Source organism: Epinephelus moara, chromosome 22, assembly GCF_006386435.1.
Source record: "Epinephelus moara isolate mb chromosome 22, YSFRI_EMoa_1.0, whole genome shotgun sequence".
Classification (NCBI taxonomy): domain Eukaryota; kingdom Metazoa; phylum Chordata; class Actinopteri; order Perciformes; family Serranidae; genus Epinephelus; species Epinephelus moara.
Genome location: NC_065527.1, coordinates 1,605,392 through 1,617,654, shown reverse-complemented (window position 1 = coordinate 1,617,654; position 12,263 = coordinate 1,605,392). Strand labels below are relative to the sequence as shown.

Here is a 12,263-nt window from a genome sequence, read left to right as displayed (position 1 = left end):
CCCCCCCCCCCCGCCCGTCCGTCCGTCCCCTCGTATGTTCTCAGTGGCTGTAGCTTAATAAATGGGTCTGTAAATGTTAAACATCCATTAAGATGAGCTCAGTGAGGGTTGTTAATCAATAACTGCACCGAGCTGAGGACTAATTGTCGCCTCTGTTATCTCAGTGTAAACATCTGACGGGGCAGGGCGTCTTTTGTGTTCTCTTTTGTCTCATGTTTTCATCTCTCATGTTTTTAGGTTCCACGTGTGTGTCCAGAGTTTGCCCTTTGGTCAGATGGTTGCTAAGAACCCCATGTTCTTCCTGCAGATGATTCTGGATATGGCCGAATACGCCAATCAGCTCATCAGGCTCAGCAACAAAGGCAACAGTTCCCCTTCATACATCTGGGAAATAGCAATTTGAGCAATATCGAGTTCAAACTTGATTCTCATCTTTTAATGTTTTCCCTCTGTGCAGGACAGATTTTAGGCAGTAAGGCTCAGAGCGGCGTCGTGCAGTACGAAGCAGTGGAGCTGCTCTTCTGTCTGTCCTTCCTGCTGGTGATGTCACAACATCGTCCGCTCTACAAGGATCTGCTCCCACACCTGCACAAACGTACGTACCTTCAGGAAACACATGCACACTAACTACCCTGTGGCAGCACACGATGACAAGCACTGTTGTTATCACATATTCTTCCAATTAATATATTAATAACGTTTATATTGACCCTTTAAGGGATGATGTCACGATGACATCATTTCAATAGCTGGAGGTAAAACACGACTCCACCACAGGGCTGTGCTGTGGATCATGAACAATGCACGTGATCCTACAAACATGACAACAACTCACCAAATAAAACTTAAAGTCCCCATGAAATAAGAAATATATTTTGCCAGTTTTAATCCTGTGTCCATGTTACTGATCATTTCTATCTTGCTAGCTGCCAAATATATGTCAAAACAAGTATGAGTAAAGTATTTCTACATAAAGATCCACGTCTTCTGTCTTCCTGTAAAACAGTTTAAAACTCATCCTGCATTCAGTGGTGTTCACAAAAGTTCATCCAATCAAACAAGACTTTCGGCAAATTGTTCGCCACATCGATCATATAATACACACTTCACCGTCTGTGGGTTGTGGTAGTGATCAGAGCGATATGGAGAGAGACAGGAAGATATATGTGTTGGATGTCAGTGGGCAAAACCTTTGTTTTCATTAACAAAATAATGTGACCAGTGAGGGTTAATTCATTCATCTCCTCCTGTTGGAGGTGTGTGAGGAGACAACAGTCTGCTGTAGCTCTGTACGCAATAAACTCTAAGCCCGCCCACTTTTTAGCGGTCCAATCAAAGGCAAAATGATACATTGCTTAAATATTCTGTTTTCATGGGGTGCATGTCACAACACAGATGCTAAACACGCTCTGACTTTAACAAGCGATATTTACTCACTGGGTATTTCACGTCCCGACTCACCTCCATTCAAACACACACTCGCATGGTAACTGCCTCATGGTAACTCAAATATTTTCACCTGTACCTGGAAACAATCAGAAAATTTGAGGATTTTAAAATCATTTAAAAACACAGGAAGTTACAACATAAAATAAGGATGGAATATTTAAGATCCTGCACTGTTTCTAGGTAAACAATCAGATTTAATCTAATTTGCAAATATGTGCACTAGATGAACCTCATTCCCCCAGGCACAACCTCCGTCACCATGGTGTTAATTTCCGCCGCTACGCAGACGACACACAGGTCTACATGTCCCTTCCTCCCACCTCCCTCACCACCTGCCTTGAGGACAACAGGAGTTGGATGAGCAGGAACTTTCTTAAACTCAACAGCAGCAAAACAGAGCCCCTGCTCATCAGTTCCAAAAACACCCTGTCCAAAATCCAAAGCACCCACGTCCCTCACATCATCACTGATAACTTCCCTGTACCTTCATCCAGCCACGTCAAGAGCCTCGGTGTCATTCTGGGCAGCACTCTTTCATTTGAACCACACATAAAACCTTTTTTCTTCCACCTCCGCAACATTTCCAGACTCTGTCCATCACTGTTCCAGTCCAGCACTGAAGTCTTGGTCCACACATTTGTCACATCTCATATTGACTATTGTAATGTAGTTCTCTCTGGCCTTCTCACCAAACTCATCAACAGGATTCAAATCATTTAAAACTCTGCTGCCTGAATCATTACCGCACCAAATCATCTGACCACATCACCCCCATTCTCATCCAACTACACTGGGTTCCTGTTTAGTATGGGATTGATTACAACAACTACACTGGGTTCCTGTTTAGTATGGGATTGATTACAAAAGGCCCGTTTCCACCGCAGGAACTTCGGGGTAATTTTACGGGGCCGGGGCCGTTGGTGCGTGTCTCCACCGCAGGAACCACCCCCTAAGGACAGAGTTCCGGAACTTTTACAGGGGCTAAACAAGTCCCTGCCTCGGGGTAGGTACTCAGAACGGCCCCGAAAGACTCCTGGCTGGGGCTTGGGGTTTACTTGGTGCTGATTGGATATACTCAAGGAGGGATGTGACGTGAACAGAAAGCTACAAAATAGCCGGCATTTTTAAAACTCAGCAGACGAGGGTTAGCTCGTTCATATAGCTTCCGCCGCCATGTAAAAAAAACTCACTAAATGGCCCGTGAAAAAAATATTCTTTCCAGCGGATATCTTAGTTACAACATGATTGAGCTAGCAAAGCAGTTTTGTGTTGCTATGTGTGGTATTTATTCAGTTATGGGAAATCACGATGTCTGGAAAGCATCAGTAGTGGCTGCAGCTGACAGGGACAGCTCACAACAGCATCTGTTAAAAGCCTCCCGTTGTCGGATACGACATGAAACTACTCCAGTTAGCTCAATCATGTTGTAACTAAGACATCCGCTGGAAAAAATGTTTTTTTCACGGGCCATTTACTGAGTTATTACAGACACCGCTATCGGCTAACAGCTAACAACGTCCCTACGTCGCCCCGGTCAAAATGGTCGCGCAACGATTACGTCACATCCAGAGCCCGTAACTTTACAGGAACCTTCCTCGTACTCCGCTCTCTCAGTGGAGACACAGCGGTTGAGAGAGCCGAGCAAGAGGACGTTCCTGTAGTAGTTCCTGCCCCCCAAATAGTACCAGGAACTTCTTCAGTGGAAACGGGCCTAAAAACCTTCTGCTCACTTTCAAAGCCCTCCACAGCCCAGCCCCCACCTCTCTGACCTCCTCCAGGAGTACACCCCTCCTGCTCCCTGGTCTCTTCCACTGCTGGTCTCCTGACCATTCCCACCTCATGCGTCAGCAACATGGGTGCTTTCAGCTGCACTGCCCCCAGGCTCTGAACTCTGCCTCCACACATTCGACATTCCAACAGCATAACATCCCCAAATCCCATCTCAAAACCCACCTGTTCAAACTGGCTCATGCACTTTGACACTGACTGCAGCCTCTGCAAAATGAGTGCTGTAATTACTGCAAGTGTGTTTGTTTAATACCAGGAAATGATTAACCTGCAGGAAAGTAGAGCCTCGGTTCTCTGGTGAAAAGACTCCATAAATTAACAGTATGAACACAATCATCATCGTAACTTTCCAACCCCTTTAAATGTGGACTTTGTGTTCGGTGCACCCAATGAATCCAGACATCTCACACAACTCAGTTTATTACCACCTTTAATTTGATTTTACAATTTGAAATACTTCAGGTGGACAAATTTTATTGTTCACTATCAAAATGGTTAAAAAAACAACCCTCTGCTGTCGTCCTGTTGACAGGAAAGCGCAGTCTGGAGAGGCGTCTGGGGGATCTGAGACTGGCCAGAGTCCGACAGGCCACTAAACCCAGGACCCCCGAAGACTTCTTGGCCATCCAGATGTAGACTTTGAGCTCGTACAGATTACAGCCCCCACCTCAACCATGAAACCTCAGCAGCTGTAAGGTAGACAAGAGCACTTAGTCCTGCTTCTTTCAAATGTTCATGTACAAAAACTCAGTACTAAACTTTACCTGCAGTGATTCAGATTTATCTGATCGTCAGTGTGCCAAAAATGGCATCCATTATATAGCATTGGGAAAGAAGAAAACAGTCTTTAGTCATCGATATAAAACACTTAAGTGATAAAGCTCAGTCATAAACACACCCTATAAATCAACAACCACCAGATTAGTAAAGATGGATAACTGAAACATCCAGCTACTGTTGCAGACCCCGCCCCCTCGCACAGCTGTTTGTCTCTGGACTTTGATTTATACTTTGTGGTAGTTTTCCACAAAGAAGACTTGACGTCACCTGGAGGATCGTTCAGATCTCTGCAGTGATGGTTTGTGACATGGCTGTGTGTTTCAGTGTGATGTGTTTGATCATCTCCGAAGAGTAGAATTTCTCTGTGAAATTAATCCAGTTTTCAGGTTCTGTTTATTGCTGATAAATGTAAACAACATAAATCAGTAGTAAAGTGAGTGTGACTGATTATATGTCAGAGGTCCTTTTCCGTTCAGTAACGTTGTTTCTTGCAAACATTTTTAAGCTCTCTGGTTCTTGTGTTGCGGTGTTTCAGCCTCAAAGCTGTCGTTGTAGTAGGGAGTTAGGTCGGCGCGAGCAGACGACTTCTTGATTCCACAGCAGATGAGTCTGTAGAGAGCGACCAGAGGGATGGAAATCACAGGTACTACAGAGAGGAGGATGATGATGGCAAACACCCAGTCTGGGTGGGACTTGGTTTCAGTTTTTGGGAACAGTTCCTGCAGACAAAGACAACACAGTGTAAAATATAATGTACAGAATATTGTAAAAGGATTTCATTTAAAAAATAAAGTTGAACAATACTTTGACATTTTGTGAAATCAGCAGATTCTCTTTATTTTCTCAGCACCGTCGTCTTTTTCCAGGTTTCTGTGAGGAGCGGGTATATGTGGCCGCCTGGAGAAAATGCGTCACACCCAGCGTCTCTTTTCAGGGTGCTCTGCCTCTTTTGTTACGGAGGTGAAAGAAGGCTGTTTTGGTGATGTGGCTGACATGACACAGGAGGGAGAGGGTGGGGTCAAAGACAAGTTCGAGGTTGCAGACTTGCAGATGATAGAGCCATCGGTATTGAGTGTGAAATCCTGAGTGGGGTGGGTAATGCGGGATTTATACTTCTGTGTCAAATTGGCGCCATACCCTACGCTGTAACCTGATGTGCAACTCCCCATAAATGTAACTATACATCTGTCTCTGTAAGCTGAAACCATTTCCCTCAGTGGAAACAAAGCTTTGATTTACTTTAATTTCACAGATAAGAAACAATAAATTGTGAAGACAATAAAGCCTCCACAAAAATAGCATTTTAAGTCTTGTGTGTGATTTATCCTGGCTTCATATGAGCAGAGGAAATCTCTGCTAGCTGCTAGGCTAATTTATACAATGTGAAATGCCATAGGCTTGTGCTAATAACGTTAGCATGTTGTATTTGTTTGGAAAACGTGTTTAGTATAAGACAAGTGTTTGTCTGTGAATTCTGCGAGTTATAGTGAAGCTGATTTGTGTTTGAAACTGTCTCTGTTAAGCCATGTTTAATGTGTGTTTAATGTGTGTTTTGAATCAACTAAACTTTGCAGCACTTCACAGAAACCTCACCAACAACCAGTGTTTTGGAGGTGTAACTGCAGAGTGACACAGACACACCACCACACAAGTATAAATGCTCACAATGGTGTAGGCGACGTGCCGCATGAGTTTCAATCCCTCGAAAGGGAGTCTGGGCTAATGATAAAGATTTCTGACCCACTGCAGTTGAGTTTCAGAACATTTTTTGCATCCATGTTTTAATATCTGTCAGGCAGTTGGTGACAGTGAAGTGAGCAGTGCAGTCATGGTCTTGGAGGAGAGGTAGAGTTGTGTATCTTCTGCGTAACAGTGAAACTGGAGGTCATGGAGATGGAGGATCTGTCCAAGTTGGAGCATGCAGAGGATGAAGAGAAGGGGACCAAGCACAGAACCTTGGAGGACACCGTGGGTGACAGGAACTATAGATGAACTGCAGTTGTTGACAGAGATGAATTGATGTCTTGATGTCTGAGAGGTGGGACTGAAACCAGGTGAGGGCAGTGCCAGTGATGCCAATGGTGGATTTGAGGCATGTGATGAGTGTGGGATGATTCATGGTGTCAAAAGCAGTGCTGAGGTCGAGAAGGATGAGGATGGTGATGAAACGAGAGTCAGACGATGACAGAAGGTTGTTAGTGACTTTAATCAGGGCCGTCTCAGTGCTATGTTTAAAGCAGAAACCAGACTCTTCACCAGCCAGTCTCTAACTTTTGTATGTTGTTTGGTGCCATGCAGGTAGTGTACAGGTGGTTATAAAACAAATGTTCCTCTGAGGCTGAAAACTCTGACGAGGTCGATGAGAGTCAAGTCAAACTGTGAATTTGTGGGCATTAAAACCAAAACTGAGGTGAGCTAAAAGATGCTCAAACACTGTAGAGTGTAGGGTAATGGTGGTGATAATTCTGTTCTACAGTATGTATATGTCTCCGTGTCAGTGCCTTCGACTTGCTTACATAGTCTGGGTTCCATGCGGGATAGGTGGGGTGTTTCTGTGCCTGGACGACGGTTCCATGCGGGATAGGTGGGGTGTTTCTGTGCCTGGACGACCACGTAGGAAATCAACACCACCACGAGCATCAAAGGACTGATGACCATCCAGCACGCCTTCCAGAAGATGTTGGGCCTCTTCCCAGTCATGAAGTAGATATCTTCACTGAAACTGTCAGAGGATAAAGGGACCAGAAAGAAATGTTTCATATATATGAATCTCATGAGACTGCAGAGTATCACAGAAGAGGAGAAATCAGTACTTTTTCATTCCATGGACATAAATGACTCCAATGATCTCAAACAATGCGACGATGAGCAGAGGAACAGAGCCCACGTAGCTGTTGAAGATCTCCATCCAGTAGTTCCCCGACCCCAGGGTGAAGATGAGGCCTATGGAGAAGGAGATCAGGCAGATGACTGCTGTGGGAGGAAAAAAAAGGTTGTCAGAGAGGGGATTAGAAAAATATTTGAAATGAAGGAATGTATGATATGATATTATGGCATTATCTGCAGAGATGGACACTGGGCTTTATTATTTCCTGTGTGTCAAGAATCATAGAAGAGGAGAACACTGTTCTAAACAATGAACTAAATATTTGACAAAAGTGATTTATGATCAAAAAGGAATGAACTTTGGTAGAACAATGTTGGAAAGAAGGAATGTAAGATATGATGGTCTGATATTTTCAGAGGCCTCAAAGTCCGTCACACCTGGATTTATGAGAGGAGGCTGAAGGTGTCTGGAGGTTAAGATTGTAGGAGATAAATAGTCTGGACAGAGAGTTACACAACGTTTTTTTAACTCCTTAAAGGTTGCGTGATTATACTAGGGCTGTCCTGAATACCATTTTTTAACATTCGGACCTTTGGCAGAATTTATAACGACTCCAGGACACTCTGTGCTCCCATAAAATCGTGATTCAGCAGTGCTGTGCACTGTGGAGCCGATGCGCTGCTGGTTCTGCCGGCCTGAATAGAATATAATGTCTATAGCCTTACTGTTGTGTACAGCCTTNGCACAAGCTCAGTTGGTAGGCGATACTATATTTTCACATTTTTAACAATGCAATTTAAAAGTTTTGATTTTTATTGATAACCTACATTTACCAACAACAAAAAGACAACATTTAGCACAAAAAAAATATGTTAAAAAAAAAAAAAAAGTCAATAAAAAAACGAATATCGAATACCAGATTTTCATAACGAATACCTACCCATAGAAACGAATATTCGAATATCCGAATAATATTTGGGTACAGCCCTAGATTATACGTGATTCTGTATGATGTCTCTGCTCTGACGTCAGGTTTGTGTTGTATTAAACCTATAATCAAGCAAGGTCAACTCAAGTTTGTTCTGTTATTCATCAAAGATTTCAGAAAAGCTTCATCTGATTTGCAGGTACCTGTTACGAGCTCATCAGGGATCCACTCAGGCACCAGTTTGAGGTCCCTAATGGGATTGAGGACTCCCTCTAGGTTGCCAAACATGGAGGAGAGGCCCAGGCTGAGTAGCATGACGAAGAACAGTATGGCCCATACCTGCGAGCCTGGCATCTCGATCACTGCTTCGCTAAACACAATGAAAGCCAGGCCGGTTCCTGAGGCGCTCTGTGGGAGGAAGATGAGAGAGAGGCCAGAGAGTAATCAGGAACTGACTGTACATGTTTGACCTGCACATGATGTTCTGTACTACAGGGAGAGAGAGGCAGGGTGAGAGCGGAAAACATTCAGGATATAAGTGAGCAATTGAGTGTTTTCAAAGATACGATACCTGGTCGAGGAATGTCTGCAGATCACAGGGCCTCAGGTCCACTTTGGCCAGCTCACCTGGAGATGTTTGATTTAGATACTCAATCCAGTGATCGTAGTTCTCCACTGTGATGTTCTGGTCTGAGAACTCAAAGTGGTTGGTCACAGCCAAGATGTTTCTGCAGACGGGATTAAAAAATCAGCCTCATTGGTTTCATAAAGGAAAATAAAAGCTTTAGAATTTTATGGAATAATGTGTGCATACGTACTCCTCCATACAGGAGTTGTAGGCGTTGTTTGCTTTAAATCCCAGGATGGAGAAGATGGAAATGGAGCCGTAAAGAGACGTGGCACTGTTTATTATTCCTACAATAAGAGCGTCCCTCTCACAGTTATTTCTGATGAAGACAGAAGCAGAAACACAGCTCTGTAAGTCATCAACCACATCATACCTATTTTACTGAGGGAGTTTAAGGAGTATTTCACAGTTGGACATGCTGTCTCTGCCTGTCCTGCACCGAGTCAAGCATCCACGGGTACAACTGAGGGGGCAGGATGTGGAGCCTTGTCAGAGAAGAACATTGTCTAGTGTCCTGCACAGGGTCGGGTACCTGCTGGTAACCTGCAAAAAGCTGCTGCATAACAGGTATAAATATGTATATACATAAATTCACGGGTAAAAATTAACTACACACAGGCGGGCAGTGGGTGAGAACAAAAAAAATTTATTTTATTTTTCAGAATAAAACATTAATCACCACTGTGCTCACATTACATTACCCAGTACCCGGAAAGAGCTTTTATTGGTCTGATCTGGGACAGTGCATTTTGGTAGTTGAGCAGTTTGTAGTGCGGTGTCAATATGTGGCGCCCCCATTGCAAAGCATTAAATAAGATAGGCTGGCCTCAAAAAAAGAAAAAAACGGCTGGATTCAATTCAATTCAAAACACTTTATTTGTCCCCGAGGGGCAATTAAAAGGCACATAGAGTAGCACAACAACACATACAGACAATTGACAAGACAACATAGACAATTAAAAGGATGCTACATGATATGCATTAAAGTGCTGGAAGTGCTTAAGTCCATGAAAAATCGCGATTGCGTCTTCAGAAAACACTATCAGGCCTTAATCCTGACAGCCATACATCCAGCTGCAGGTGAGCCTCTGCCGTGCGAATGACGGACCCCACAGCGCCATCGTCTGCCCCGTCTAAAGAACTATGAGCTGAGGAACGGGAGCCAGGCCCGGAGGCATGGGAGGACTCCACATTAAAGAGAACGCCTGAAGCTGCTGCTGAGACAACATCTTCCTTGAAAATCAATTCAGCTATAGGTGGATTGGGTGCACCAGCATCCTCTGAGCCGACACCAGAATGGACGGCAGGAGGGGAGACTTCGTCTGTGGCGGCTCAGTGGCTAGCAGATCCATGCTGGAGAGCATGGGCAGTGACTTGTGGCGTCAGAAACCAATTAAACAAAAGCGGTCCTTCAGTGTCAGCATGATATGCAGCTGGTTGCTGTTGTAGTTTAACAGTGCCCAGTGGCATCAGGAGGAAACGCAGCAGGACAAGAACAAAAGTTAAGGCAGTGAAAGTCCAACTGGGGCGGGCGGGAGGGGTGGTGGATGTGGTCCACATACAACGTCCCATCCTGAGATGGCCTTTGGCAGTGTACAGTTTGACCAAACGTCAATATGTGACGAGGTCGTAGTGAGAATGTGTTGAGCTGGGAGACTGCTTGTCAGATCAACCATCAATGTTTGGGATGAGTAGGTTAGGCTAGTTTCACCTGCTCCAACACAGGGAGGCCATCAGTACCCATCACAACTTCCACCTCTACCAGCCTGCACAGTGTGAGGCATGAAACCTCTGAGAGGCTCAAGCAAGGGCACTCTGATAACTGTTCTTATAAATTAATTTTTATAGGATGAATTGGTTCTTATTATGCTGGTGACGACTGAGGATAAAATGTCCACCAGTCCAGGGTGAAGAGCCGAATGGTGAACACACCTCTCCTCCCCTGGAGAGGAGCAGCTTGTTGCAGCCTTTCGAGGGCGAGTAATTTGGATGGAGTGATCACAAGGCTACAAGTGACGAGCTCCGAATAATCGTAGATAGTTTAATGCCACCACAGTGGGTAACCTGCATAAGCAAGAAGATGAAACCAGAAGTTATACCTTAGCCGGGGTCATCCGAGGTCACACATGACTTTGCTATAGATACTCGAGCTGCTCGTGTTCAAGACTAAAAGACATTCAGTGTTAAAACGCTGCCTCTGGTGGTCAGGAAGGGTGAAATAAAACTTACTTCTCAGCGTTGTAGCTGGAGAAAGCTATGAGACCTCCAAACGCCAGAGACAGAGAGAAGAAGATCTGAGTGGCAGCGTCCAGCCACACCTGAGGGTTCTTCAGAATCTCCCACTGCAGCCAGCAGAAATACATCAGGTCATTGTGTCAGGAAATAACATCTCATATCAGCTGTAGCAGCAACAAACTCACATCAGGAGTGAAGAGGTACACCAGTCCGTCAGTAGCTCCGGGCAGAGTGAGGCCACGGATCAGGAAGATAGTCAGCACCAGGTAGGGAAATGTGGACGTCACATACACAGCCTGAAATATGCAAACACACCATACAGCCATCATTAACTCTGTCTGTCTGTCTGCAGCTCACTGTCACTGTCAGCAGTGATGTCTCCAGGTAAACGGACCTTTCCCATGGACTCGATGCCTTTGATGAAGCAGATGTAGACCACTAACCAGGCGCTGGCCAGACAGATGACCAGCCACCACTGCAGGGAGCCGCTGATCTCGATGTCTGGTGTGACGTTCAGGGTCTCACGGTACCAGAAGTAGTTCACTGGAGTGCTCTTCACACACTCATCATTATAACCTGTGTGTATGCAGACACAAGAGACAAACATGAGATCTATAAAACTCTACAATGACCGAAACTTACTGGTGTTAATTTTGGGTTATAATGCAGAGTGACGTTTCAAGCCTATGACTCTTGCTCAAAATTTTGATACATGACAGAAAGTCGCCATCTTAAATATTCATAGTGCCTGAGTCAGTCATCAATCAATCAATCAATTTTATTTATAAAGCCCAATATCACAAATCACAATTTGCCTCACAGGGCTTTACAGCATACGACATCCCTCTGTCCTTATGACCCTCACAGCTGATCAGGAAAAACTCCCCAAAAAACCCTTTAACGGGGGAAAAAAAATGGTAGAAACCTCAGGAAGAGCAACTGAGGAGGGATCCCTCTTCCAGGACGGACAGACGTGCAATAGATGTCGTACAGAACAGATCAGCATAATAAATTAACAGTAATCCGTATGACACAGAGAGACAGAGAGAGACATGACATGCCACACCTGGTACCCATATTCATAATGAAAATACAAACTATCAGCAGAGCACTGGGGGCTGTGACGACTTAACGAAAATATGTTGCATCTAAAAATGAAATAGATTTAATATCTTTGTATGATGACTGAAAACAAACGATTTGTGCCCTTTACCTGTCGTTCACTCTTCTATCTGTCACCGTGCAAAGCATGCTCATGTCACACAGCAGGATCCCTTTGAGCCATAAAACAATAAAAATTTACTTTCACCTGAAATGTCACGCAGAGCCTGATAGTTAAAATTCCTTTTACATTTTGCAACTTTATTGTAATTAAACGAATTTCTCAACCAAGTTTGACACATAAGAATTTTACACACAGTGTTAAACAGTGGTGACAAAGTATTAAAAGTGACACTCTCTTTTTAATGTAAATGCTTTCTTGAAATATTGAAGAACTGCTTTAAAAATCACCGCACACTGAACTGAATCACTGTGATTTTGTCAGAAACCCACGCTGACACAGGGAGAACATGTCAGAGCACCTGGAGGAAACCCACGCTGACACAGGGAGAACATGTCACAGCACC

General features: G+C 44.3%; 2 protein-coding genes across 3 annotated transcripts in view; one reads left to right on the top strand and one right to left on the bottom strand.

Annotated features, from left to right (window-relative positions):
- The first annotated feature begins 105 nt into the window (after window positions 1-105).
- Window positions 106-5,475, top strand: LOC126384497 (telomerase reverse transcriptase-like). 2 transcript variants are annotated; one of them, XM_050035612.1, is made up of 3 exons: window positions 106-362; window positions 458-595; window positions 4,884-5,475. In XM_050035612.1, the coding sequence occupies exons 1-3, from the start codon at window positions 275-277 to the stop codon at window positions 4,979-4,981; spliced, it is 324 nt and encodes a 107-aa protein (XP_049891569.1). In that variant the 5' UTR covers window positions 106-274; the 3' UTR covers window positions 4,982-5,475. The 2 variants fall into 2 exon arrangements, with proteins under 2 accessions (XP_049891569.1, XP_049891568.1); XM_050035611.1 differs by lacking the exon at window positions 4,884-5,475 and adding an exon at window positions 3,770-3,910 and having other exon boundaries at window positions 178-362.
- Window positions 3,651-12,263, bottom strand: part of LOC126384502 (sodium-dependent neutral amino acid transporter B(0)AT3-like) — a 13,227-nt gene continuing 4,614 nt past the window's right edge. The window contains exons 4-13 of the mRNA XM_050035616.1: window positions 11,030-11,211; window positions 10,821-10,931; window positions 10,630-10,742; window positions 8,591-8,719; window positions 8,344-8,500; window positions 7,976-8,180; window positions 6,831-6,990; window positions 6,619-6,739; window positions 6,534-6,575; window positions 3,651-4,736 (exon numbers count right to left, since the gene is read on the bottom strand). Of these exons, the coding sequence (XP_049891573.1) occupies window positions 4,518-4,736; window positions 6,534-6,575; window positions 6,619-6,739; window positions 6,831-6,990; window positions 7,976-8,180; window positions 8,344-8,500; window positions 8,591-8,719; window positions 10,630-10,742; window positions 10,821-10,931; window positions 11,030-11,211 (1,439 nt within the window). The 3' untranslated portion in view covers window positions 3,651-4,517. The remainder of the gene's footprint in view (window positions 4,737-6,533; window positions 6,576-6,618; window positions 6,740-6,830; window positions 6,991-7,975; window positions 8,181-8,343; window positions 8,501-8,590; window positions 8,720-10,629; window positions 10,743-10,820; window positions 10,932-11,029; window positions 11,212-12,263) is intronic.

Excerpts from the sequence above, each read along its gene's own strand:
- LOC126384497 (XM_050035611.1), top strand. The coding sequence starts at position 275 with ATGGTTGCTAAGAACCCCATGTTCTTCCTGCAGATGATTCTGGATATG. Across the intron at positions 363-457 it reads CATCAGGCTCAGCAACAAAG|GACAGATTTTAGGCAGTAAG; the intron begins GCAACAGTTCCC and ends CCCTCTGTGCAG. Across the intron at positions 596-3,769 it reads GCTCCCACACCTGCACAAAC|GAAAGCGCAGTCTGGAGAGG; the intron begins GTACGTACCTTC and ends TCCTGTTGACAG.